Here is a 24318-nt window from a genome sequence, read left to right as displayed (position 1 = left end):
TGGTTAACGTCACAGCCCAATTGGAGCTCCTACAGAGCTTTCCATTCCCGTGCTCCAGATCCGCCAGGACAAAACACTCTTCTCAATTCCAGGTCTCCGGTGCATCAGGAGGACGGTGCTTTATTGTTAGCAGCACCCCTTTCATTCTCTGCATTCCAAGCTGGCGGTGAGTCCGCCTCGCATGCTACGGCCATAAACGTCCGCGCTCTCTGGAGCATCGACTGTCTACTTCACACGTTGCACGGTCGACGCAACAAGTGTCAATAATGGCCTCTCTACGGCTTCGACGGACTCCTGCGCTGGGCTCCGCGCTTGCCATCCCAAGATGCAGCCCCTCACTACGTACTCGCACATTCGGCGGTTTGAGGTCGCAACCGACGCCGCGCCAACAAGTCCTCCTCAGCTTGCGAACATCAACTGCACCTACATATGCCTCGCGCTGCCAACCTTTCAGTACCTCCCCCACCCGCTATGAGACCATTGTAAAAGTCCCACAGATGGCTGAGTCCATCTCGGAGGGCACGCTCAGCAGCTTCTCAAAACAAGTGGGCGATTACGTCGAGCAAGATGAGGAAATTGCCTCGATCGAAACAGACAAGATCGATGTCTCGGTCAATGCTCCCGAAGCAGGCACGATAAAAGAATTCCTTGTCAGCGAGGGCGATACTGTGACCGTCGGGCAAGAAATCGCAAAGCTCGAGCCGGGCGAGGGAGGTGGTGGCGGTGCTAAGGAAGCAAAAGAAGAACCCAAGGAACCTGCCGAACCAGAGCCAAAGAAGGAAGAGCCCAAGAAGGAAGAACCCAAGGAGGAGCCCAAGAAGGAGGAGCCCAAAAAAGAAGCGCCGCCTCCACCGAAGAAGGAAGAGAAACCTGCTCCACCCAAGGAAGAGAAGAAGGCTCCTGCACCGCCCAAGGAAGAGAAGAAGACAGACGACAAAGCCGGTATCGACTCGCCCTTTGGCAAAGGTAGCAGGAATGAGAACAGGGTACGAAGACTAGTGCGCTTCTGCGAAAATGCTAATTCGTCTCAGGTCAAAATGAACCGCATGCGGCTGCGGATCGCCGAGCGCCTCAAGCAGTCACAGAACACCGCGGCCTCGTTGACCACATTCAACGAGGTCGACATGTCCAACATTATGGAATTCCGCAAGAAGTACAAGGATGAAGTCCTGAAGAACACCGGTGTCAAACTCGGCTTCATGAGTGCTTTCGCAAAGGCCAGTATTTTGGCCATGAAGGACGTGCCTACCGTCAACGCCTCCATCGAAGGACCTGGAGGTGGCGATACAATTGTCTACAGAGACTTTGTAGACATCAGCGTTGCAGTGGCCACGCCCAAGGGCCTGGTCACGCCGGTGGTCCGAAATGCAGAGAGCTTGGAGATGATCGGGATCGAAGAAGCCATTGCCGACTTAGGCAAGAAGGTAACCACGCTGCTTCTGCTACTCGAACAGTTGCTGACCTGTTGTCCAGGCCCGAGATGGCAAGCTTACCATTGAGGATATGGCTGGCGGTACATTCACCATCAGCAACGGAGGCGTCTTCGGCTCCATGTTGGGAACTCCGATCATCAACTTACCCCAGACGGCTGTGCTCGGCCTGCATGCCATCAAGGATAGAGCGGTGGTTGTCAACGGCAAGATCGAAATCCGACCCGTAAGTCAATTGCAAAGGTGATTTATCGGCGGCAAGGACTGATATAGTACAGATGATGTACCTCGCACTTACTTATGATCATCGTTTGCTGGACGGCAGAGAAGCGGTCACTTTCCTGGTGAAGATCAAGGTACGTTATAATTTGAGATGTGGCCACGTTCTTTCTCCATCTGACAGGAAATCCAGGAATACATCGAAGATCCGCGAAAGATGCTGTTGGCATGATCTCTTGTTGGCGGCGGATGGCGGAACTTTCATGATGTGGTGATCTGCACGGCGTGAAGTGTACAAAACAAGTAAACATACAGCACCGTGCTTTATTTGCAAGAGCGGGAAGCATTTAATCACGGATGACAGCATGCAGCGTGTCTTTCATGCTGCCCAGTCGAGCTGTCGGCACCAAGTGTGTTTTGTTCGTGTATTTCCTTTCCTTCACGATGCGTCACGGTCCCACCTGCAAGCCTGACCTCGCCAACTTGAGGAACTAGCTGGTCTTGCATGCGATGCTGCGATTGCTGAAAGCCGTGCAGGCGAGTGGCCAGCGGTTCCAAATGGCCGCTGGAGTGCTACGAATCTCCTTCTCATCAAATTGTACCCGACCTGGCAATGCTTGATGAGGCTGTGTTCAATGTTTTGTTAGAGGTCCGCAAATGATGACCAGACGGAGAGACGTGTCAGGCCAATTCTTGGATGTGATGTGCTTGGTGCAGGGAATTCAGTAGAGACCGCGGCAGTGGTGAGCTCCGCTCTATGAGACGGACTCCCATTTCAGAAATCGAGGGAAACATGTCTTCCCCCCGGCCACGTACATGTATGATGGTCGTTAAGCCATGCGCACCCATACATGGGCCGGATATATTTGTTTCTCTGGATTTGTTTATCCCGCTGCGCTCTACCGCCTGACTAAGGGCCGACTTCAGGGACCTTTGCCTGGTATCTGCATACGATACGGTATGATTGATGCGGCTGGATGATAAGATCGAACCCTCGTGCTTCTCTCTATCACTCTGGTGTGGTGGCTTATCGGTCACTCAGAAGATCGTGACTCGTGCGTCTGTCAAGCCAACCCATGTGCTTTGTAGATACTTAGTACTTATGTACATCACCTGTCGTCGAGCGGGCTGTTCGTCAATCCGCCCTGCGAGAACCTCGAACCCAATTTTGCCCGATGCCGTACTACATAGTAGCCATGGCACTGTTAAAAGTCCACACGCACATTGGCTTTCTTTGGCTGCGAATCCCAGCGCACTTGTGCATAGGCATGGGCATGCTCCAGTGATTTTGGAAGACCGTCATACCACCTCTGCATGTCTACAGCGAGCGGTCTCTGGATGTACGGATGGAGATGACTGTTCCCCTCGGCGTCTCGAAGGAGGACATGCCTGTCCACACCTGACGACCCGCCACTGCGTGCTGTGCCTGCCATGTCTTCTGCATGTGGTGATGAGGCCAGAAGAATGTAGCAGGCATGTGGTCTATGGGTCTCGACTCTTGGGCGTCAGTGCCAGGACTTATTCCCACCATCTAATGTCAAGTATCGATGTGGGCGCTGAGGAGACTTGTTTTTGCGCGTGCCCCAGAAGGCAGAGTTGTTAAGCGCCGGTTGAAATTCAAACCCATCCCCTATATAACGTACGCCGAATTGAGGTCTCGAAACGGCCCTCCAAGGGTATGCTGGTTGGCATGGATGGTAGAGGGAAAGGTACAGACATACTGTATAATCTCCGTAATACGTTAATGGAGACCAAGGGCGTGGCTGTCGTCGTGTCAAGGGCAGGGCTGCCTCCCGGACGATTGCGAGTTGAATGGACGACGGTGTTCCGTACCAGAGCACAGCAAGTATGTGTATGAGTATGGCGACGCGCATCTGGTGCGCTGGGTTTAATACTTGTCCTCGAATACAAACAGACACACATGGCGTACATAGTACTTTATAGAAAACATTCTTGCAAGGCGGCATGCTGTGTGGGTGCAGCTCCTCGGGCTCTCTTCAAGAGAAACTTACGAAAAGAGTACTGTGGGAGTGTCCATCCCGTCTGAGTGCCCTTGTCACGGGCACTGGTATTCATGTTCCTAGGCGGTCAACACCATGACATGCACACACACGCACAGAAAGAAGACAAACACCTACTACAGCACTACTTACCTATATACAGGACGGCTACGCACATCGATGGCGATAGCCCCCCTCCCTCGGTTCACGCTAACCTCAAATACAGAAACCCCGTAACTCTATTGGTCAGTGCGAGGCAACAAGCTAGACTACTCCAAGACGCCCATCCACGAGAGGCTTAGCTCCCTCATAGGACCTCTCGCATAGCCAATAGATGCCTCTTGTTTCTGACCGTTGGGTTAGCGTGCTTTTCACAGTCAGCGTTGCATGTGCACTGCGCGATACTCAGGGCAGGCACAGCTCAGAGACTTTTGCAACTAGATGCCTAGTCGGTGGTCGACCGGGTGCATTGAGAAGCTACCGTACTTCCGAAAAGCCATACTTGGGAGTGTGCCTATTAGATTGGTCCGACTTTGCCGCTTACTCCTTCACAAGCAGTGACAGCAGGAATATAGGGTTAGGGTTAACAGTGAGACGGTTGTAGAATACCACGCATCGATCCGATGAAGTCGTTATCATCCGCAAGATAGTGCTGGTACTCCATATCATGCAGGGTCTAAGATATCCACGTTCATCATCTTGTATATAGCTTCGTCGCCATAAAGGAAGCTTGGAACAGCGAGCAGTGAGCGGTTAATCCTCGACCTAGAATTCACAATTCATTTCGAGGAACGACTGGTGAGCAATTTCGTGGAGCCCTCGAAAATGAAGCTTCGATAGTCGAAGCCGCTATTTCGAAAGCACAATGAAGCTTCTTCAGTGCGGCAAATCAGCAGCATTGTCCATGAATTTGTTTGATCGTGGGCTTGCACTTTCGACTTCGGAACGGGCAATTGAAACAACGACGCAGTGGTGAGCACAAACGATACCTGCGCCCAACGAGTGCAAGAGCTGGCCCGTGTGCTACGCAATTACAAGAGGCCTCTTGTGAGAAGCCCTTTGTAGAGCCAGTCCCTCCCGGTGTGCCGAGATCTGGATCATATGTAGTCCATCGGATCCACGTATAGCGGGTCGGACTCGCACCACCGTGGGCCGCCGAAAACCTTGCCGTCCATTGCACCGCGCAGGTAGCATGCCCCGACGAGCTGGAACTCCATTCCACGCTTCATACATAGCTTCTGCGGCCCCTGTGCCGCGAGATGGCGACAAGCGGCGCCGGAGAACCAGGGCTCGTGATTCACCATCTAAAGCGACAACCAAGTCCCCCGCCTGCACTGCTTGTATACGGCCTCCGAGGACACCATCAGTGGTGAAGAAATACTCGTATTTCGTTGGTATTCGAAGGATTTTGTCGCCATGACTGGCTCAACAATGAAGTGGCACGTTTTCGAAGGGCCCAGACGTCTTCCACACGGAGAGTTAACAACGGACCCTCGGTGGGGGCATGTAGCTTTATAGCCGAAAAGAAAAGGTCAGTTAGCATTTTTCCTGGTTGCACATTCAGATTTGTGAGAGGCTCAAGCTCGAGTAACGATAGCAAGGCGACTGTGAACACGTCTATCGAGAAGAGGCGGTCGTGCCATCGAACATCGTCTGTGGTCACCCTCAGGTGGAAAACGCCGTGGTGGACAGAAGCCAAAATGTCCCAGGTATCACAGAGTGACTCTGACGCTCCAGGCCCAAGACAGCACATCACAGTGGCCAGATGTACCCCATGCAAGACAATTGAACTGTTCCCTGCCGGTTTGATGTAACATGTTGGTCGGTCGCCGATTGGATGGTAGGCACTGTCAACCTGACGGATTCGTGGCGGAAATGACGGGAAAAAGGGAAAACGGAAGCCTGTGGTATTGAGGGACTCATGAGCAGATTGCTAGAGTCCCAGCCGGGCAGGATAAGGAGATGATGTCGAGGCGTCGAGTGGCCGCACTTATGCCGCGAGTAAAGTCTATATATGTATCTTGAAGAGATTTGATGTAATCCGGCTTGAATGACATATCGGGAAGCTCAGCTGCCAGCCGGTAGATGCCGTAGATTCTATCCCGTGGTACTGTTGCTTTGAGTGAACTTGAAGCGAGGAGTAGTGCGCTGATCGGCAGCCTGCGCCCGCTGACCATGTCCCAAAAACTTGCCAGTTTTATCGATCGGGCGAGTCCAACGTGCTCTGCCCCTAAACGCTCTCCCGCAGTAAGGGCACAAAGCATTGGTTCGATCATGGCGAAACTCGGACATAAGACGGCGATTATCTCCCAGACCAACTTACTTTTGCCGGGCCGAACAGATACATTCTCATTTCCCGCCACCCCTTGCACCATCCAGACACGTTCGAACCAAGGTACAGACAACAGCCGGTGTACCTGTCCGGTAAATGAGGTTTCTTTCAAGTCGTCAACGTTGTCCTTATGCGAGAAAGCTTCCACCAAACGGCGTCTGTCGAAGATATCGCGGCTTCGATGATGCAGTACCGGTGGAACTGCCAAACATATGATGTTGGGTCCAGCAGGCAGCCCAACAAACTGAATTTCATGGTTCCGAAGCCGAAGCTTTTCGTGTATATGATCAACATCGAGACCACAGCGAATGACGATATAAGACCTTGTCGAATCTCCCATCGTGTGACCGGGTATCCCTCGCGCGGGCGATGATGCCCTCAAGGTAATCATCACCTGTTGCCTGCAATATGAGTGCATGCTCTATTGCTTCCAGATCACTCATATGTGACCTGGACAGGAAGCTTGATCCAACTCCTCCGAGCAGATCCGCAAATACGGCCAAGGAGCGGTCATGCTCTGGAAGGACATTGGAGGGGATCCCCGGGTCGCCTCCAAGCAGACAACAACCTTTGTCGCGGCTGAAAAAATCTCGTTCATGAACCCAACCTATCAGGAAGACGTATCAGTGGCTGTCAATTCGATGCACAGGTGTCACAACTTGCCTGGTGAGACCGTTCTGCCATATCTGACTGATTCAGGCACAGCATCTCAGCCCATATGAGAGAGGCCGCCTCTTCGTGCATCCGCAGACTGCGTAGGCCGCCATGGAGATTTCGAGTAATTTGAAAAAATCGTGCACAACTTCAGCTTCCATTTCATCGTCCACATCGATCGGTTCGCCTCGACCACGGCGGTTCTCGTTCAGCTGTGTGGCGCAAGTCGTGCTTGCGCAAGTTACCCCATGGAACACAATCGAGATCTCCAGGTGTCGTCGAGAGGTCCCAAAACATACGACAAAGCCGTGTACGCTGGAGCATTGTCCAGATCGGCCCAGTAAAGATGACAGACCAGAGAATCCTTGGGGGACTCCGAAGGCTCGATGCGCAAGAGCCGGATTTGTCTTTTTGATCTATCCAAGGGCTTATAGTGCTGGTAGTCGTTGGGTATGACTCGGATCTCGTCCGGCTCTTCCATCGTGAAGGTCTTCTCGGGTCACTCAGATGCGGCTGCAGTGGTCCCCAGAGAGAGCAGCCATGGCTGCGAAGCATAGAAGTCATGGTTGCGGGGTTTAGCCTGGAGAGTAGTGTCTCAACTCATTCATGCAACCGGTGAAGCTGAGTACGTGGAATGACCACCCCGTGCATGACTGGGCGGCAACGCCCAAAGATCCGTGCAGAGCCGTGGCTGCACCGGGCTCAAAAACTATCTCTCATATTGATCGGGCGTCGCTCTCGACGTTGACCAAAGGGCCGAGATCAACTTCGAGGACAAATCGAGGCCAATGAGGTTTGTGCCATGCCTAGAGGGAGAAGTGATGGTTGATTCATCGAGAAGTGAGGTGGATCGAAATGGCGGTAAAGTCTTAGGCGGAGTCGAGCCGATAGCGGCGCCGAATTGTCTCTTGGGCAGGAGCGTCCCATTAGGATCGATTCTGGTGGAAGCTGTATCCTTCTGACGTTGCTTCGGTGGGAGCAAACAGACAGGCGAGAAATCTCATCAAAATGCGTAGCTCGCAGGCAATGGAAAGAAGCATCCTCTGCCACGTATGGCGTAATTCAACTTGACTGCACACATCTCATCCTCATCTCTGAGGTTGCTCTCGTCCGCACCACGGCTCTATAGCAAGAAGGTCTGTCTCTGTCTCGCACATCTCTGATGCCCTGATATACACGCTTGGAACCCACCCTATCCTGGATTTTCTACCATCCTCATATACCAACCCATCTAGGGCAGATCTGATACCCAAATCTGTTTACGCTCGCTTTCACCGCGCCGTGGCCATGCACAATAGCAACGCTGCCCCCGTCAACCCATCATAGTGAACACAAGATTCGAAGTCAATTTTCTCTGTAAACAGCCCAGCCATCTCTCTCACCAAACCACGCTCTCGCCAACGCGGCACCGCTTTCTGTTGGCTGACTGAACGCGACCTGCAGCGGCTCAAGCTCCAACCCGTAAATAAATTGATTCATAACACATTCGAGAAGATTATTGGCGATTCCTTTGTGTCGGAAAGCCTTGCTCGTCCAGATCCGACTCACTCCTACCACTGCAGGGTACGTCTCTTCGGAGATGCAGATGCTCGATGGAGGTGAAGAAGCAGTCGGACTGGCGACCGGAGTAGGAATCTGGGGTTTGTGCGAAATGGAGCGCTGGTCCTCCTCGTGCGTCTCTGTCGGTGCCGGCGATGCTGGTCTTTTGCATCCGAAGTGGCCGTTGAGTGGTAGAGTCTCGCTTGTAGCTGTCTCACTGGGGAGAACTCTGTGCGCCTTGGTGATGCGCTCGGCAAGACAGATTCCGACGCACTTTTCGGCTAGTATGTGTAGGAAGGCCTTGTATCTGTCGCATTTTTTGCCGCCCGATTCTTCATCCTTCTCACCCTCTGGAACGCGCTGGCTCCACAATTCCTCCTCTTTGATGTCTACACTGCCGAGCTCCTTGTTGACAATGCCAAGCACCTTTTGAACGACGCGTCGCGTGGGGAGAGCCATTTTGCGATCCACAACGATAACACTGCCAGGAATTTGGGGAACTTGGTAGCACCAACGCATTGCCGACTTAAGGAATGGTTTGCCGAGTTCGATTCCCGAGCTGTCTCGATTGTGGTACATATTGTGTAATTGGGCGTCCTCCGGCACCGAAGGCATATAAGACATCTGACACTGAGGGCATGTCGCTGGGAGGAGATGTTGACCCAAATCGAGTACCGTCTGTACCAGCTTCGGCTTGGGAGGGGGTGCTGGTCTTGGGATCTGAATCGTTGGCCGTGCTACTGGTGTTCTTTCCGCCTCTTGCTGCGGCGGATCGGGATTGGTCGGGGGCTGCGAGTTCTGCGCGCGTAGACTGGAATTGAATATCTCGGAAAGGGGTTCTGAATCGAGACGCGTGCTTACAGGCGCAGTGAGGCCTCCTGATTGTTCATCGCGTTTCCGCTTTGCAGGTTTCGCGTCCTTCTTGTCTTTGATCCCCTTATTGAGGCATGAGAATGTAGGCTTTCGCACCTTGACGTTGGGTGGCGTGAGCTGCAACTCGGGGGGTGGTGAGGATGGTGGGGTGATGGTGCTGGAGCCTAGCTCATCGCCCTGTGACTCCACGGCCGAGAAGATAGTGCTATTTTTGCGTGAGGGTGAGGACGATAGAGCGGCGACACTCGTTTCTCGAATCGCGCGTTCAAGACTGTCTTCGAGGTCGAGGGGGTGCAGTGTGTTTTCATTGATCGTGGGAGCTGAGGACGACGTCGCGTTCCACGTATCATTGAGGCGAAGGCGTTTTGGTGGACGGTAGTCTTCGCCATCCCAGGCGCGCCGTACGTTGCGGCTGTAGGTTCGCATGAAGAGGCCCCTGGCAAGCGACGTCGTTAGCACAATCCTCAATGCAAGGGTGTCACGCCACCAGACTGAACATACCCTTTGTAGCTGTTGGTGACAAGGTAAGGATAGACGACAGGCGACATTGTGTCGCGTCGTACGAAAGCAAAGCAAATGCAGGTCGAGTCTGCGAGTCGGTGGGAGGCAGTGACAGTGAAGTGAAGAATGTAGGTTAAGATTGATGGGGAAAGGTGCAGTTGTTTGGATGAAGTGGGAACCGAGACGCGTCGCTTTGCCCTTGGGGGGGAGGGACGAGTTTCGAGGATCGCTTTGGTTTTAGCGGACGAAACGGCCCGGGGGGTGAAGAAGAAAGTTGTTTGGTGTTTTGAATTCGGCAAGCTTGCGAAGGAAGCGTCTGGATCGGGGCGGGCGCCAGGTCTCCAGTGCGAGCTTCAGGCGGGTGATAGGAGGGCAAATTTAGGCGAGATCCTTGCACCAAAGCATGCGAGGGCTGGAGGCTTAGCCAAGCAGCCGAGCGCCCAAAGAGCCCTGGTCTCTCGGCGCAGCGGCGCCTTTTGCTGACTGATCTGCTGCGTGCTGCTCACCCCCAACGATCCTCCCACTGCTTGTTTGGGCTTAGAAGCAGGGGTGTAAAGAAGGGCACGCACTGTACTTGTACACTGTGCACTGTACCCAGGACTCGTCCACCTCCTGGGCTGTTGATGGACGGTGAAAGTCGAAGCGAGGATGTTGCTGAGATTAGAAGCCGTCAACGGCCTGGAGCGACGGCGGTGGCAAGGGCCTCGGGAGTTTCGCGGCTCAGGACCCGAAACTGTGATGTATGCGGCCAGCTGAATGGTATAGCAGGGAGTCTGGCGGGAAGTCCTGGAGATGTGAGAAGGAGAAAGCAGCAATAATGATGGCTGATGAAGTAAGAATCCTGCCTGAGAGAATATAGATCCGAGTGACGGGGCTCGGTGATGATGATCTGATGATGAGTGTGTTTCCTGTCCGTTGATCAATGATACAATTGACCTGGGCCGTCACCTCCTTGTTATTGTCTCTCGATCTCTCCGCCTTCGTCGTTCTCGCCCTCCAGAGACTTTCTGTGGAGGTTGCCGCCCTCTGCCTACACAGTACGTCCTACATACGGTGAGGCGAACTTAAGTGCGGCGTCGTGTCTGCCCTACGAGATCGAAGCCAGTGGCCCCTTCTGCCTGCAGGTGTGCTTGCTTCTCAGCCCTCCACAACAACGGTACCCGCAATCCTGCCTGTTGCAGCTTGTGCCTCGTGTCGAACCATCCTCGCGGGGATCGAGTTGGTCAAATCAGGGGCACGTTACTATCCAAATAGAACAGCCGAGCGCGGCCTAACAAGTGTCTCACAGCCAATGCCTGCCCACCGCCCCAACTCCTCGAGCGAATCCACCGCAGACACCACGAATCACGGGAGGCCAAATGCGTAGTCTCCAGGGATGGTGCCTTTACACAACAGGACAAAGGAAGACCTCGCCACCGCCGTGATTCAACTCGCTGCTTGAGCAATGATCCGCTGGCTTGCGGCTTGTCTTGGTGCCTTCGGGTCAATTCAAGTCTTCATCACGGCGAATCGAGATCCAGTTCTTTAGACTTGCGTGTCCGTGGTTACCCGACCAATCTTCCCCTTCTCACTTTTCTTCGTTCTCCATCCTTTTCGCCCAGTGTTGTGATACGCTCGAGTCTGGCACATGCCTCAGAATGCAGTGTTGTTCGAGCCTCAGGCCGTGGGCCCACTGCCGACTTCACAACAAAGACGGACAAACACGACAGCGGCATCTACTCGTCGAAGGATTCAGATTACCCACACGAGCGCCCCATACTTTGCCCATCTGTGATTTGCCGGTGATATTGAAGCGGCTCCTCCTCTGTGCTGGCTCACTGCTTTGTTGCCAGATATCAGGCAGACCTCTGATGAGTGGTACGAGTATTGTGAGCCTGGCAGGGCTGGGAAGACCGTGGAAGACCAAGGCATAGCACAACACAACTTGGGCGCCTGTGTCCAACAAATCAAGTCCTGTGTGCAACATTTAGACCGGGTAACTTTGTGCTTAGGCAACGGGCGCGAACCAATCCTGCCAGGTGGCTATAACACAGGTGACGGATCTCGTGACACGTCAATACACAGTAGGCCAAACGGCCCACATGGAACTGAGCTGTGACTGTAGGCTTCTCTGCGGGAGCTCTACACAAGCGGGCTTCCAACGACCGCATGCTCTTCACTGCCTAGCGACGTGGCTACTGTCTCCGAGTGCTGGCTGAATAATGGCAAGGGTGATACCAGTACTGATCGTAATATCTGACAAAAGATGCAGCCACTGGCAAACACGCAGCATGCATGAACGGGCGGGTCTTCCGGGCTCGATGCCATCTTGTTCAGACTCCGCAGGCCGACATTGATGGTCAGGTCATCTGGTCAGGCGAGTTCAGAAATTGGACAGCGATTATGTCGGGCTCTCAGGTTAGTATGGACTTCAACAACGACGATGTGCTCCAGCCTCAAGCAATACCTCTTGCTTGAATATGCGGGTGCTTGGGATCCAGTGTGGCCGATGAGCGGTCAATATCGTAGCCTCGCAAGCTTCGAGTCACATACGATCAATCTCTCTCTGATTAAGTCGAGGCAGCGCGGAGTCAGTTATCTAGACAGTGCTTTTGATTCTGCGTTTGGTCGCTAGATCCGTCCAACTCTACCACATACTGTGCTACTCATAGGACCAGTGTCGATCTCGGGACTATCAGTACGTGAACATGTATCTCGGGTTTTCATCACCCATTTCGGCGATATCTTCCTCCGTCTTCCCAGCAATCTTGGAGTCCTCTTTTCCAGCTCGACGGTTCTTGTTCCGGGTAGAGAAATAGACACCCATGAGAGCATAGATGAGGACAGCCATCGCAACCATAGACAACGATACAGCGTTGCCGCGGACAAATCGTGGCGCCTCGTTGGTTTTGTACAGCTGGTAACCGGATAAGTAAAATGCGTGGGCCACTGAGCGGGATATCTGCAAGAAACTTACGAAAGGAGCCATGATTCCCGCCGCATTCCCTACTGTGAGCTGGATACCGCTGGCAGTGGTTCTCTTGCCATATCGCGGGTTGTCTAGAGAAATGAGTGAGCCTCTGTGCTACCTAGTTGCGAAAAAAGGGATAGGGGCGACTTACTAGATGGGAGCCATGCTAGGGGGATGCCCACAGTGACATACAACCCCATCGCGACCAAGAAACAGGCAAAGAAATGCACACCGGGGCTCACATCGGCTATCAAAATGGCATATCCGATGATGCTGATCGCGGCAAAAGGCATCACAGCGAGCGCTCGTTGCTGGAATCTGTCCGAGAACGAAGCCACGACCAGGTAGGTGCAGGCTCCCAGTGCGTAGCACGGCACTGTGAGCGCCTGCGTCTCTGCTGTTGACCACTGGCCTAGCCCCTTGATGATGGTTGGGAGGAAGGTGGAGTAGCCGTAAAGCATTGTGTCGGCGCCGAACTGAGCAATGGCAAATGCCCAGACCTTCCAATCTTTCAGAGCCTTGATCACATCCTCCTTATGCAGGAAGTCGCTGGAGCTTGTGTGTCCAATCTGCCGCCGTTTCCGAACAACCATGAGATCTCTCTCCTTTTGGGAAAGGTAGTACGCTGTCTCGGGTTCATCTGCGAGCCAAAAATAGACTACCACCCCCAAGACCACGCTGGGGAGGCCTTCGATGATCATGATCCATCTCCAGCCTGCTTGACCTGCGACGCCGTCCATGAAGCCGATACCGTAAGCCAGCAGCCCACCTACGCTCCCCGCCAACGCAGCTGATACAAAGAGATAGCCGACGCGTAGTGCGATCTCCTTCTTGGTGTAGAACATGGTGAGATAAACCGTCATACCTGGGAACAAGCCAGCCTCGAGGGCACCCATGAGCAGACGACAGACAATCAAGCCTGCATAGCTTTGGACAACGCCGGTCAAAGTGGCCACGACGCCCCAGGCAAATGTGATGAAAGCAATCCACCGACTGGGCCTCAACCTCTTGATGACCAAGTTACTCGGTGTCTCGCAGATGATATAGGTGACGAACAGCAGGCTGACAGCTGTCTGGTACTGGGAGCCACGGAGTCCGAGGTCTTCTTCCAGCCGATAGAGCCTCGCGTTGCCAATGTTGACTCTGTCTAGAAACGAGACGAGGTACAGAAGCATCGTTGGAGGGATGATATAGAAGTCAAGTTTGCGAACCAGGCGGCTTTCAGCGGCATGGTCGATGGCCGGCAGTGATTCGACGTCCTTCTGAGAGGCGGTCACAACATCGCCCTCATTGAGGGCCTCATCATGGTGAAGCTTCTCAGGGTCGAGGGCAGACACGGAGTGTTTGTCGCGCGTTGGACTCGAGTCATCGCTGGCGGCCATCTTGTCGACACGATCTGCGTAGTCGGATGGCGGCCTTTCAACTGAGTAAGCGAGGCGGTTCGTCCGGGCTAGAGGTCACTTGGCGAAATGTGCGCGGCCGTGTACGTGTATGCTCGAAAGGGTAGTATCACGAAATTCCTCCCGGTCTGATGCAATGTTGATGTCACACGTGCTCAGGGCAGCCGTTGAAGTACTGTGTACATGGAACACGGTTCAGAACAACAAGGGAACTTCAAACATTTTCAAACTCACCTTGATACAGTGATGGCGAGAAATACCAAGTCCTTTATCTCCTCCTGTCGGCAAATGGCCACCTAGCGCCATATTGCAGGAATGACGCTGCGTTTGTCCTTCCCATCAAAGGCATGGTTGATCCTCGATCGTGGTATCAGACGGAGAACGTGGGGATATTCACAGAACCTCCGTCAAATGACGCCGGCCGAGAGCTGCTAAAATACGCTCGGCCGGATACCGCTGGTTGTGATTGGTCTGTTTGCATCGGCTGGTGGGTCCCGAACCACTTAGTTCAGTGGAGGATCGGCGGTGGTGCGGTTAGTGGCCTTTACTGAACCGAAGCTGCCAACGTCCATGAGAGCGTCAAGGGAAGTTATCTGACTATCAACATTGGAGCATCGACTTTGATGCCACTCGAGAGTTATGATGAGTGATACTGCATGATGTGCTGGACTATATGCAAAGGATGCTGCGGTGGAACTCATAATGTAAAATGAGGCGGATCTCACAGTCGCCAGTGAAATCATGGTAGCAACATGAGTACCTGAACCATACAAAGGAGACCGTGACAGAAGGCGCAAACAAGCGGTGGGGGAGATGAAACTTTTGATTGCAGATGACGAAGCTGGATCTACCCGAAGACGCTCCAGTGTAGCGAAGTGAAAGTGAGCTGCTACCACCGAAAGATACACAAGTTATTCCTCCTGAAACTAACAGCATTGTAGAGAAACAGAAGCTGAGCCTCGTTCTCTCGAAGCCTGTTCGGGACCCCGTGAAATGTCGCTCCTTTCCGTGCATCGGTCTTGAGTCAGGAAATTCCCCAACCTTAAGGCATGCAGATTGCTCGTGGCCAACGTCTCTTCGGTCCAGAGGAGGCTACATGGGACAGAGCAGAACCTGACACCAGTCAACTTACGCCTATCAAGCTAGCATTTGGTACTGAAGTTGTCAGAGATTGTCGTTATCCAGAACAATACTCGAGTAGCAGGGGATACACCGAGCGGACCGGATCAATCCGTATCCACTGTTACACGCCGACGGGGAGTCTTTCTGAGGGCAACTCCTACAGATTGCAAGATGGTTGTCAAGGCCCGAGTCCCGCGGCTGCCGTAGGGGCACTTGTTGATGGAAAGGCGGCATTCTGGAATCAAGTCGTTAGGAACGTTGCATGGACTCTGACCAGGTAGGTCCAGCAAGCTGATGGTAATGGGAGATATCCAAGATCGGGAATAGTGGCATTACTGCTCTCGTGTTCAGTTGCCAGGTCTGGCATCAGAAAAGCCATGCTTCGTGGCTGAGAGCTTACCCAACTCTCCACGCCTCTCGGGCCTTGGCTGTAAACTATGTACAATAGTTAGGTGGCACTGGTGGCTGCCGTGTCTGCTGGGGGCCCGCAAAACCCGATGTTGTTCCGCCCAAATTGGCGTCATCCGAATCCATGGAAACGGCTATTTTAGGTCACCACAAACAAGAGATACAGACCTCAGGCTGCAAGGTTTCACTTTCTTCCATGCTGCCAGTGGCCTCAACTGCACTGCGCCTGTTGTCCAGGCGCCACGCATAATGCTGGACTGTCCTCCAAATCCCACCTGCAAGGTCTGCGCAAGACCGACATATTCATGATCACTTTGGCCCACATGAACGCGCCTGTTGAAGCCCAGTCTATATCGTCGCTAAGTTATCTACTTGCGAACCCGCCCCGCTATCCACGAAATCCAACACACCAAGTCCATGAACCCCTTGTGCTGTACATCGTCCGGGTGCCCGGCAGCAAAGGTGAGAGAACGGTCGGAGTTGCATAAGAGAAGGACATACATTGAGATCTGCCAGATGTCTTCCTTACGACGCTCAAACCGCCCACCAAAGCCTCCATAAGTATCGACGCGGTCCATTCGAGTCTATACTTCCTTCACGTCGAAAGACCACAAGATGATGCGCTGAGAGAATCGCTGGAAGCCGCGAGAGCGGCAGAAAGATCCAGCAATGGGATCACGCCGATTCAGAGGAAACCTCTTCCTTCCACACCCTTTGCGAACTATCCTGCTTCTCAGAGGCCTCCGACTCCGCCAAAGAGTTACCCGCACTACCAGCCACCCCTCCCAGGCTCCGGAACAGCAAATCAAGCGCAGCGATATGCAGCGCGTGGGGCCAATCTAAGGCTTGACATTGGTGACCAAAACCCGTTTCCTGCGACTTCGCGCAAGCCTGTGGGCGCTCGACCGCTGCCCGCACGACCAACTCTCGAGCCTCCCCTGCAAACCATCAATGACGAGGGTAGTGCTTGGCCCAGCCCCATTGACCAAGGACATGGACAGATTAGGTTGGCTAGGAAGCCCGTGCAGCCACCGTGCTCAACTCATGCTGGCGTGCCAGAAACCGCCGAAAACCGACAGGACTTGCCCGAGTGTTCGCCCGTTCCTCTGGCCTCGCCGCCTTCACTCTCTGATCTCAGAGAGGAAGCTATATCTCGTCCACAGCCTGACTCCCCCCGAGTGACCCTGATCAGAAGAGATCCCGCTACTGGAAGCCAGTGGAACGTCGGAAGTATAACCCCGCACAGTGCAGGAGGGCCTCTGCATGAAGTCGAAATAGAACTTAGTTCTCCAGGATATACCCAGTTCACCAGGCTAGATGCGGCAAGTGGGAGCGGTTTTCGAAGGAAGGTCGGCTACTTGTCGACATCTAATCAGGATGGGCCTTCAGTGACAAGAAGGAGGAGCAACTCCGACGAGTCCTTCTCGTCCTCACCTTTCTCGAACAACAGGAAAGCACGTCGGGCCTACGCATTCATATCACCTTGGCAGGGAATATGCGCTTTTAGCAATGGACTAGATGGGAGGAGCCTACGCTGTCGACAGACGTTACTGGGGCCCAATGCATCAATGGCAGCAGTTATCGCCGATGTAGCCGAACTACGTTTCAATCTGCCGTGGGCTACGAATCGACTGAGAGAACCACACAAGAGACCAGGCACCGAATTGTCCGAGCTGTCATCCAACGTGCCCGTTGCCCGTCCAGAAAGTTCCTCGAACAGGGAGCAATGGAGAAGAAGCTTCCAAGCCTTGACACACAAGGCCCGGAAACAGCTGTCTATCAGCGACACCAAGGATGACTGGCAATCTCCCAAGGAAGAATCTCCTCAGCCTGGGCGGTCGGGGAATGAGAGTCGTATGAGCCTTGGTCTGGGCCGGGAGAAGGCTGGAGGAGGCTTCACGGGCCAGAGCGCTAAGCTGGGGAAGCTAATTATACATGACGAGGGCTTGAAGATGTGCGATCTGGTCGTTGCTGCTTGCATGGGAGTCTGGTGGCAGCACTATGCGGGGGACATGTGAACATTAGATACGGTGCTACGCGGGGACCTGGATCGACTCAATGCAACCAGACAGGGCTGTCCTACAGTAATTACGTATCGCCTGAACATCGACTAGAGGCTTCATGCAGATTGCAGCCTTATGCTCCATCGCCTGGCCACGGTTCACATGCAATTTACTTTGGGTGGATGTGGGGATCGATGAAAAGGGAGGCCCGGCTTGGCGGCAACCAAACCTGCCAACGCTCGCCAACGCCGCCCAGCTGCCCTGTTGACGTTTCTCCACTCATAGTTAGCATTGGCGGGCTGCGCTGCTTAGAAGGTCGTCGCTTGTCACTTGTCACTTGGTCACTGGGTGTACTCTGTAGCTCTCTATGACGATGATACATGACCACGTATGCCTGTGATACTACGTGTGTGAATTTTACAAGAATTAGGCCAGGTCCAACGCGTCTGCTCTCCCCACGTTAACTACCCACCGGCCTCTTTGCAAGCCTATCCAATACGAGCCCGAGATACCGGCACGACTGCTTACTTGGCATTTACCTCTTCTGGTCACTGAGCCCAGGTCGATGCGGTACACGAACACCAAGATGCTGATCTGGGTCTGACAGCAGCCGCTGGCCGGCAAAGGCAGAGGAATTACGAGTCCTAGGTCTGACCCTGGTCGCGCTTCCGCGATCCTCTGAAGGGCATGGCAGAGACGACACAGAGGATCCAGGCTGTGGCAGGACTGCCGGACAAGAAAGAAAACGACAAGAGGAACGGCGTGTCGATGAAAGCAAATCCATCCTACCGCATTGGCACGGTCAACGGAGAGCCCGGGCCTGCCGTAACCACGAACGAAAGGTCTTCCTACACATCTGCCTCTGGACCAACTCCACCAACCGCGTCCCCTCGAGATGTCTCGCCAGACAGACTGACCCCTTTCTCTACATCGTCGAGGACAAACAGCGCGCTGAGAAAGCCTAACGTTTCCGGATCGAACCTCGTCCGGAGTGCGACGAACGAACCCACGCTCGGTGGTAAAGAACTTGGGGATTCGAACAGCGCACTGCATGGCAATGGGACGCCCACAGTGGGCAGAAAGAGTGTACAATTCTCCCGTGATACTGAAGAAATTGGATCTCCGAACAATTCCCAGGCAACACCAAATGATGGCTCCGAGCAAGAGAAACCACACTCGCTGTATGCCAGGCTCCGGGCGTTGGCTATACCTCAAGGCTATTCCTTCAGCCATACACGATCCCCGAGTGGGCTTTCGACAACCGCGCGCTCTAGCGACGGGAAGGACCCTGACAACCAATTTGTGGTACCTAGCCGCAATGAGACTGGACTCACTGCCGCACTAGAGGAGGACAGTGGTGCCGAAGCAGATGCTGACGCCGACGAGAGTAGTGCGGCCGAGAACTACACTTCTCGGCCTACGGCTCGGAAAAGACGCCGGAAACTACAGCGCTTCGATGATATTGAGACGGCGCCATCGTCGCCTCACAGCCCCATACGGACTGGCTTCGCGAGTGCCCCCATAAACGCTGATTCTGAAAGACCTCGTGTGCTGACCAGAAGAGCTACCGACACTGACATGGTTAGTTCTCCTCAGGGAGTGTCTGAGGACGAGGGGCGCAAGCAACTGTCCAGGGACACTAGTTGGAAACCACGTCATCCGCTTCGAGGACTGAGTTATGGCGGCGCTCAACGGAGGACTGGCGATACCACCCCCGAAGGTAGTCAACGAAGACCTCTGACACTGCTGAGCTTTGCCAACATCGGCTCGTCTCGCGAAGGCGCTACTAGTGCAGAGCAGACCCCGAAGACGCCATCTCGCCGAAAGCTGCTGGCCGAACGCAGTTCGACCCTGGGTGCTGCGAAATGGAGCCAATTCAAGAATAGTATCAGGACCATTGGCCAGAGGAAGAAGAAGGGGCCTACCCCCGAGAATGTGAGATCGGCTGCCCTGTTGGCAGAGTTAGCTGCTGGTGTCCCTGCAGCTCTCATGCTCGCAAGTATGTTTCAGCGAGATGAACGCAATCAGAGGAGGGTCCCCGTACTGTTGGAACAGCTCAAGGTCCAGGTTGTGGATAGTGAAGTCGACCACAACAAAATCAGAGAGGACAAAGCACTTAAGGAGTCTGACGAGGACAGAGTTCTACGACATCTGATCTTCAAGATTGAATGCGAGTATGGCAACGGCGCCAATCGAATGAAGTGGGTCATCAAGCGGTCTCTGGGCGACTTCTACAGGCTGCATATTAAGTACAAAGGCGCATATAACGCTGGTAGACTCAGGTTGAGGAGTGATGGGCGCAAGAAGCTCCCGCATTTCCCTTGGGCCGTTTTCCCATATCTGAAGTCTCTCCGGCTCTTCGCTGATGAACCTGAGGTGAATGATGAGCTTGACGCAGGTGATGAGACCGAGCCAGGCACCGCCACGGACACCGAAAGGCCAACTCCACAAAGTCAGACTCGACCAGCAATTACCCCGAACAGGAGGAAGTCAAGTATAGCAGGGCTTCCAGATCCTACTACTCCTGCCGGTACACGCCGAGAAGCCTTCGCTGAACGACAGCGTAGAGGCCTCGAAAGATACCTGAGGGAGATGATACAGTTTCTGCTCTTCCGTCCTGAAAGCAACCGCCTGTGCAGATTCCTAGAAATCTCGGCCCTCGGTATGCGTCTTGCCGCGGAAGGGAGTGAGCATGGCAAAGAAGGGTCCCTGACCATCCGGTCCGCCAAGGGCCTGGATTTTAGAGCTCTGAATGCCGGCGAGTTCAAGAAACGGCATTCGCCAAAGTGGTTCTTAGTCAGGCACAGTTATGTGGTGTGCGTCGACTCGGCTGAACAGATGCATATCTACGACGTCTTTCTATTCGACTCAGACTTCCAGATACAGCCGCGAAGGTTACGATCGACCGAGCAGAGAAGTGCAAAGGAGCTGGCAAACCTTGCAAAAGAATCTGCGAAGCATCCCCAACACCATCGGCTGAAGCTCATCAATTCTGAGAGGAAGCTGAAGCTCCTCTCTGACAACGAGCGTCAGCTACAGCAGTTTGAGGACTCGATCCGAGAGCAGGTCGCCGCTTCGCCCTGGGCCAAGGTCAACAGATTCGACAGTTTCGCTCCAGTAAGGCCGAACTGTTTTGCTCAATGGCTTGTCGATGGTAGAGACCACATGTGGGTGGTTTCTCGCGCACTGAATCAAGCTAAGGATGTCATTTACATTCACGACTGGTGGTTGAGTCCCGAACTGTACATGAGACGCCCTCCCGCCATCAGTCAGAAATGGCGACTGGATCGATTACTCAAGAGAAAGGCCGAGGAAGGTGTGAAGATCTTCGTTATCGTCTACCGCAATATCGATGCGGCTATCCCGATCGACTCTCAATATACCAAATTCTCCCTCCTCGACCTCCATCCCAACGTATTCGTGCAACGGTCACCTAATCAATTCCGGCAGAACACGTTCTTCTGGGCCCACCATGAAAAATTATGCATTGTCGATCACACCGTTGCTTTTGTGGGCGGCATTGATCTATGCTTCGGTAGATGGGACACTCCACAGCATACACTCATCGACGACAAGCCGACTGGCTTTGAACCAAGTGAGGAACCCAGAGATGCAGATCACTGTCAGCTGTGGCCGGGCAAAGACTACTCTAATCCGCGTATACAAGACTTCTATGCGCTTAACAAACCATATGAAGAAATGTACGACCGTCAGAGGGTAGCCAGAATGCCCTGGCACGATATTTCCATGCAAGTCGTGGGGCAACCGGCCCGCGACCTGACCAGGCACTTCGTCCAGCGCTGGAACTACATTCTGCGCCAACGAAAGCCTACGCGACCAACCCCCTTCTTGCTGCCTCCACCCGACTTTAACCCGGCTGATTTGGAAGCCCTCGGTCTGGACGGGACCTGTGAGGTGCAGATCTGTCGCTCTGCCGGACCTTGGTCGATGGGCACACCAGACAAGACGGAACACAGCATCATGAATGCCTACATCAAATTGATCGAAGAATCTGAGCATTTTGTCTACATTGAGAACCAGTTCTTCATATCCAGCTGTGAGACGGAGAGCACCGTGGTACACAACAAGATCGGCGACGCCCTGGTCGAACGTATCACGCGCGCCAGTAAGAACGACGAAGCATGGAAGGCAGTTGTTGTCATCCCATTGATCCCCGGGTTCCAGAATACCGTGGAAGAGGAAGGCGGAACGAGTGTGCGACTTATCATGCAGTATCAGTATCGCAGTATCTGTCGCGGCGAATCTTCCATCTTCGGACGGCTAAAAGCTGTGGGCATCAATCCGGAGGATTACATCCAGTTCTACGCACTTCGTCAGTGGGGCAGAATTGGCCCTCGCAAGACGTTGGTGACCGAACAGCTCTACATCCACGCCAAATGCATGGTCGTCGACGACCGAGTGGCAATCATTGGTTCTGCAAACATCAACGAGCGATCGATGCTTGGCAATCGTGACTCTGAATGTGCCGCTGTCGTGCGAGACACGGACATGGTCTGGTCAAAGATGAATGGCAAGCCTTATCAAGTGGGCCGCTTTCCGCATACGTTGCGCATGCGCTTGATGCGTGAGCACCTTGGCCTCGACGTCGACAAAATCATGGAAGAGGCACAAATTATGGAGGCTGATCGTCATAAAGCGCATTCTTCGCACAAGTCGCTCAGGTCAGCGTCTCCAGACGATACCTTTCACAGTCCTTCGTCGGAAGCTGATGACGTCTTGGGGCCGTTGGAAGATGGACGTGGGGCCGAGTCGCATGAGGACGTGCTTCAGCGCGTCGAAGAGTTCAGAAGCTTCAATCACGATGTGGATTGGGAGCAAGAAGGCAACCCTAATCTCAAATCAAAGCGAGCCGGCGTGACTCAAGATCCGCGAGTTACTGGTGATCCCCACCACAAAGATGATGTGGAGGGCTTCGGACACGACAGAATGGCCGCAATTACAGCTGTTGGCCTCGGAAATGGAAGGGACACCACCATTGTTAGGGGCAATAAGGAGGTGCTAGTGTCAGACCTTGACTCTGAGGGCAGAGCTACGCTGACGGAGCCGAGGAAACGTGGTGAACACGCTCGCCTGACCTCGTATGTGGCTCTGATGGAGATGCCCAATCCCCCATTACCTCCCAAACCCAGTTTAGAGCGGATGAGCACGCAGCAGTTGGGCTTGCCTATGATATCCCAACTGCCTCCTCTACCGGCATCAGACGACTCAGACATCGGAGGTCCTGTACTTACCAAAGCAACCTCAAAAGACTCGGTCCGCGCTCACCATCCCCTGATAAACGAGCTTCGACGGCCACTGATCGACCGCGACTGCATGTCTGATCCGGTTCACGATGCCTTCTTTTTCGACACGTGGCATACCGTCGCAGAAAACAACACCAAGATCTATCGCAGCGTCTTCCGTTGCATGCCTGACAACCAAGTGCGCAATTGGGAGGACTACCACCAATACCTGGCATATGAGCAGCGCTTCAACCAACTGCAAGGGAACGACATGCCCACAGAGCAGAAAGTTACTGATCCTTCTAGGGGTGGTGAAGTTTCGAGCGGTCCACCGGGAGTGGGAGCTCGGTATCCAGTGCCCGAGATCAAGGCCGTGGCACATGTACCGTCAGATATTGAGAAGCGCACGAACGAGCTCAAGGGAAAGCTGAAGCATGCACTTAGCGAGAAGGCAAAGGAAGAAAAGACCGATCCCGAAAAGGAGAAGCTGCGAATTTGGGCGGCAGAGGCCAACCGTGCACAGGCCGAAAAGGAGGGCAAACCTAATCTCCACCGACAGGAAACATTGACTACAGAGAAGGCGGGATTGCAGACTGTGCCTGAAGGCCAAGCGATCACCGACGAAGGCAGCGCCACGGGAGAGGATGACGAGGCTAGCACCGATCCTCCGAACAGCAGCCCTAGCTCTACGGCGGTGGAAAAGGAAAAGTCCACGACGAACGGCACGCCTCCGACTGCAAACGGTCCTTTTGTAGCCTACTCGGAAGCCGTGAATCCAAACGCCACACAAACCACGGCGCATGCAGGCGGGAGTCGTCGCAGACGCAGAAGAGCTACTACTAGGTCGAGTAGAGGAGACTTCAGCGCGAGCGATGATCTTCTGAGCATTGAAGAGGCAGAGGAGTTATTGGGTTGTGTTCAGGGACATCTTGTGGTGTGGCCTTATGACTGGTAAGTCATCATCTCCGGAAGACGTACAGAGAGCATTCACGCTGACACGTGCCCTTGACTAGGCTTGAGAAAGTCGAGGCCGGAAGTAATTGGTTGTTCCCATTCGATCAGATCAGTCCGATCGAAATCTAGTGAGTGCTCTGCCACATCTCGAGCATCGTGCCGAGATGGAAGCTTTTTCTAACCGTGCTGACAAACGCTGCAGTATATAAGTTTACTCGAGTACAATGCCAGCGATCCGTATGTCTGCATAGCGAAACCAGGGTCACGATTTCGGTTGAAGATGGGCGAGATGCGCATCCAGCACGCACGGTCCGCAAGGGGAGCACGGGGCCTGCTGTTTTTTTGGGTGTTGACGCTGCTCGGCGAGGGGAGTTCCAGGGTTATATGGTCGTCGCATAGGATTGCAGCACGCACTTTTCTGCAGACCGCAGTCGTTCCCCAATGTATTAGTTTGTCAGGACTGTGGTGGAGCCGCCCAGACTTGTTCCGGTGTCCATAGGGTCATCTTGTGTATAAATACCGGTGTCACCGCGTTGTTTGCTACCGCTCTGCATGGGCGTAATGCTCCGATAAAAGACAATTTATTTCGGATCTCTTCTTTGTCGTCCGCACTCGTCACGGAGGCTTGGTGATTTCCTTTGCCTTGTGGCCGAAGCTCGTCAGCACTCCCGGTCGTCGAAGGGCGTCATG

At 53.8% G+C, this 24318-nt stretch overlaps 5 protein-coding genes across 5 annotated transcripts; 3 read left to right on the top strand and 2 right to left on the bottom strand.

The window, feature by feature from the left end:
* Positions 1 to 497: 497 nt before the first annotated feature.
* A1O7_04013 (dihydrolipoyllysine-residue succinyltransferase, E2 component) lies at positions 498 to 1881 on the top strand (the record flags this gene model as incomplete). Its single annotated transcript, XM_007758029.1, has 5 exons — positions 498 to 986; positions 1032 to 1424; positions 1474 to 1656; positions 1709 to 1786; positions 1843 to 1881. 5 exons carry the CDS (start codon positions 498 to 500, stop codon positions 1879 to 1881), a joined length of 1182 nt encoding a protein of 393 aa, XP_007756219.1.
* A 6098-nt stretch (positions 1882 to 7979) lies between these two features.
* A1O7_04012 (uncharacterized protein) lies at positions 7980 to 9595 on the bottom strand (the record flags this gene model as incomplete). Its single annotated transcript, XM_007758028.1, has 2 exons — positions 7980 to 9483; positions 9549 to 9595. The coding sequence occupies 2 exons, from the start codon at positions 9593 to 9595 to the stop codon at positions 7980 to 7982; spliced, it is 1551 nt and encodes a 516-aa protein (XP_007756218.1).
* A 2627-nt stretch (positions 9596 to 12222) lies between these two features.
* On the bottom strand, positions 12223 to 13880 carry A1O7_04011 (uncharacterized protein; the record flags this gene model as incomplete). Its single annotated transcript, XM_007758027.1, has 3 exons — positions 12223 to 12444; positions 12505 to 12587; positions 12650 to 13880. The coding sequence occupies 3 exons, from the start codon at positions 13878 to 13880 to the stop codon at positions 12223 to 12225; spliced, it is 1536 nt and encodes a 511-aa protein (XP_007756217.1).
* A 1871-nt stretch (positions 13881 to 15751) lies between these two features.
* On the top strand, positions 15752 to 17446 carry A1O7_04010 (uncharacterized protein; the record flags this gene model as incomplete). Its single annotated transcript, XM_007758026.1, has 2 exons — positions 15752 to 15890; positions 15945 to 17446. 2 exons carry the CDS (start codon positions 15752 to 15754, stop codon positions 17444 to 17446), a joined length of 1641 nt encoding a protein of 546 aa, XP_007756216.1.
* A 672-nt stretch (positions 17447 to 18118) lies between these two features.
* Positions 18119 to 23629, top strand: A1O7_04009 (uncharacterized protein; the record flags this gene model as incomplete). Its single annotated transcript, XM_007758025.1, has 1 exon — positions 18119 to 23629. The coding sequence occupies one exon, from the start codon at positions 18119 to 18121 to the stop codon at positions 23627 to 23629; it is 5511 nt and encodes a 1836-aa protein (XP_007756215.1).
* Positions 23630 to 24318: the final 689 nt, after the last annotated feature.

The sequence above is a fragment of the Cladophialophora yegresii genome (assembly GCF_000585515.1).
Source record: "Cladophialophora yegresii CBS 114405 chromosome Unknown aczIN-supercont1.3, whole genome shotgun sequence".
Taxonomy (NCBI): Eukaryota; Fungi; Ascomycota; class Eurotiomycetes; order Chaetothyriales; family Herpotrichiellaceae; genus Cladophialophora; species Cladophialophora yegresii.
The sequence above is the reverse complement of the archived record's forward strand: the minus strand, read 5'-3'. Positions and strand labels throughout refer to the sequence as shown.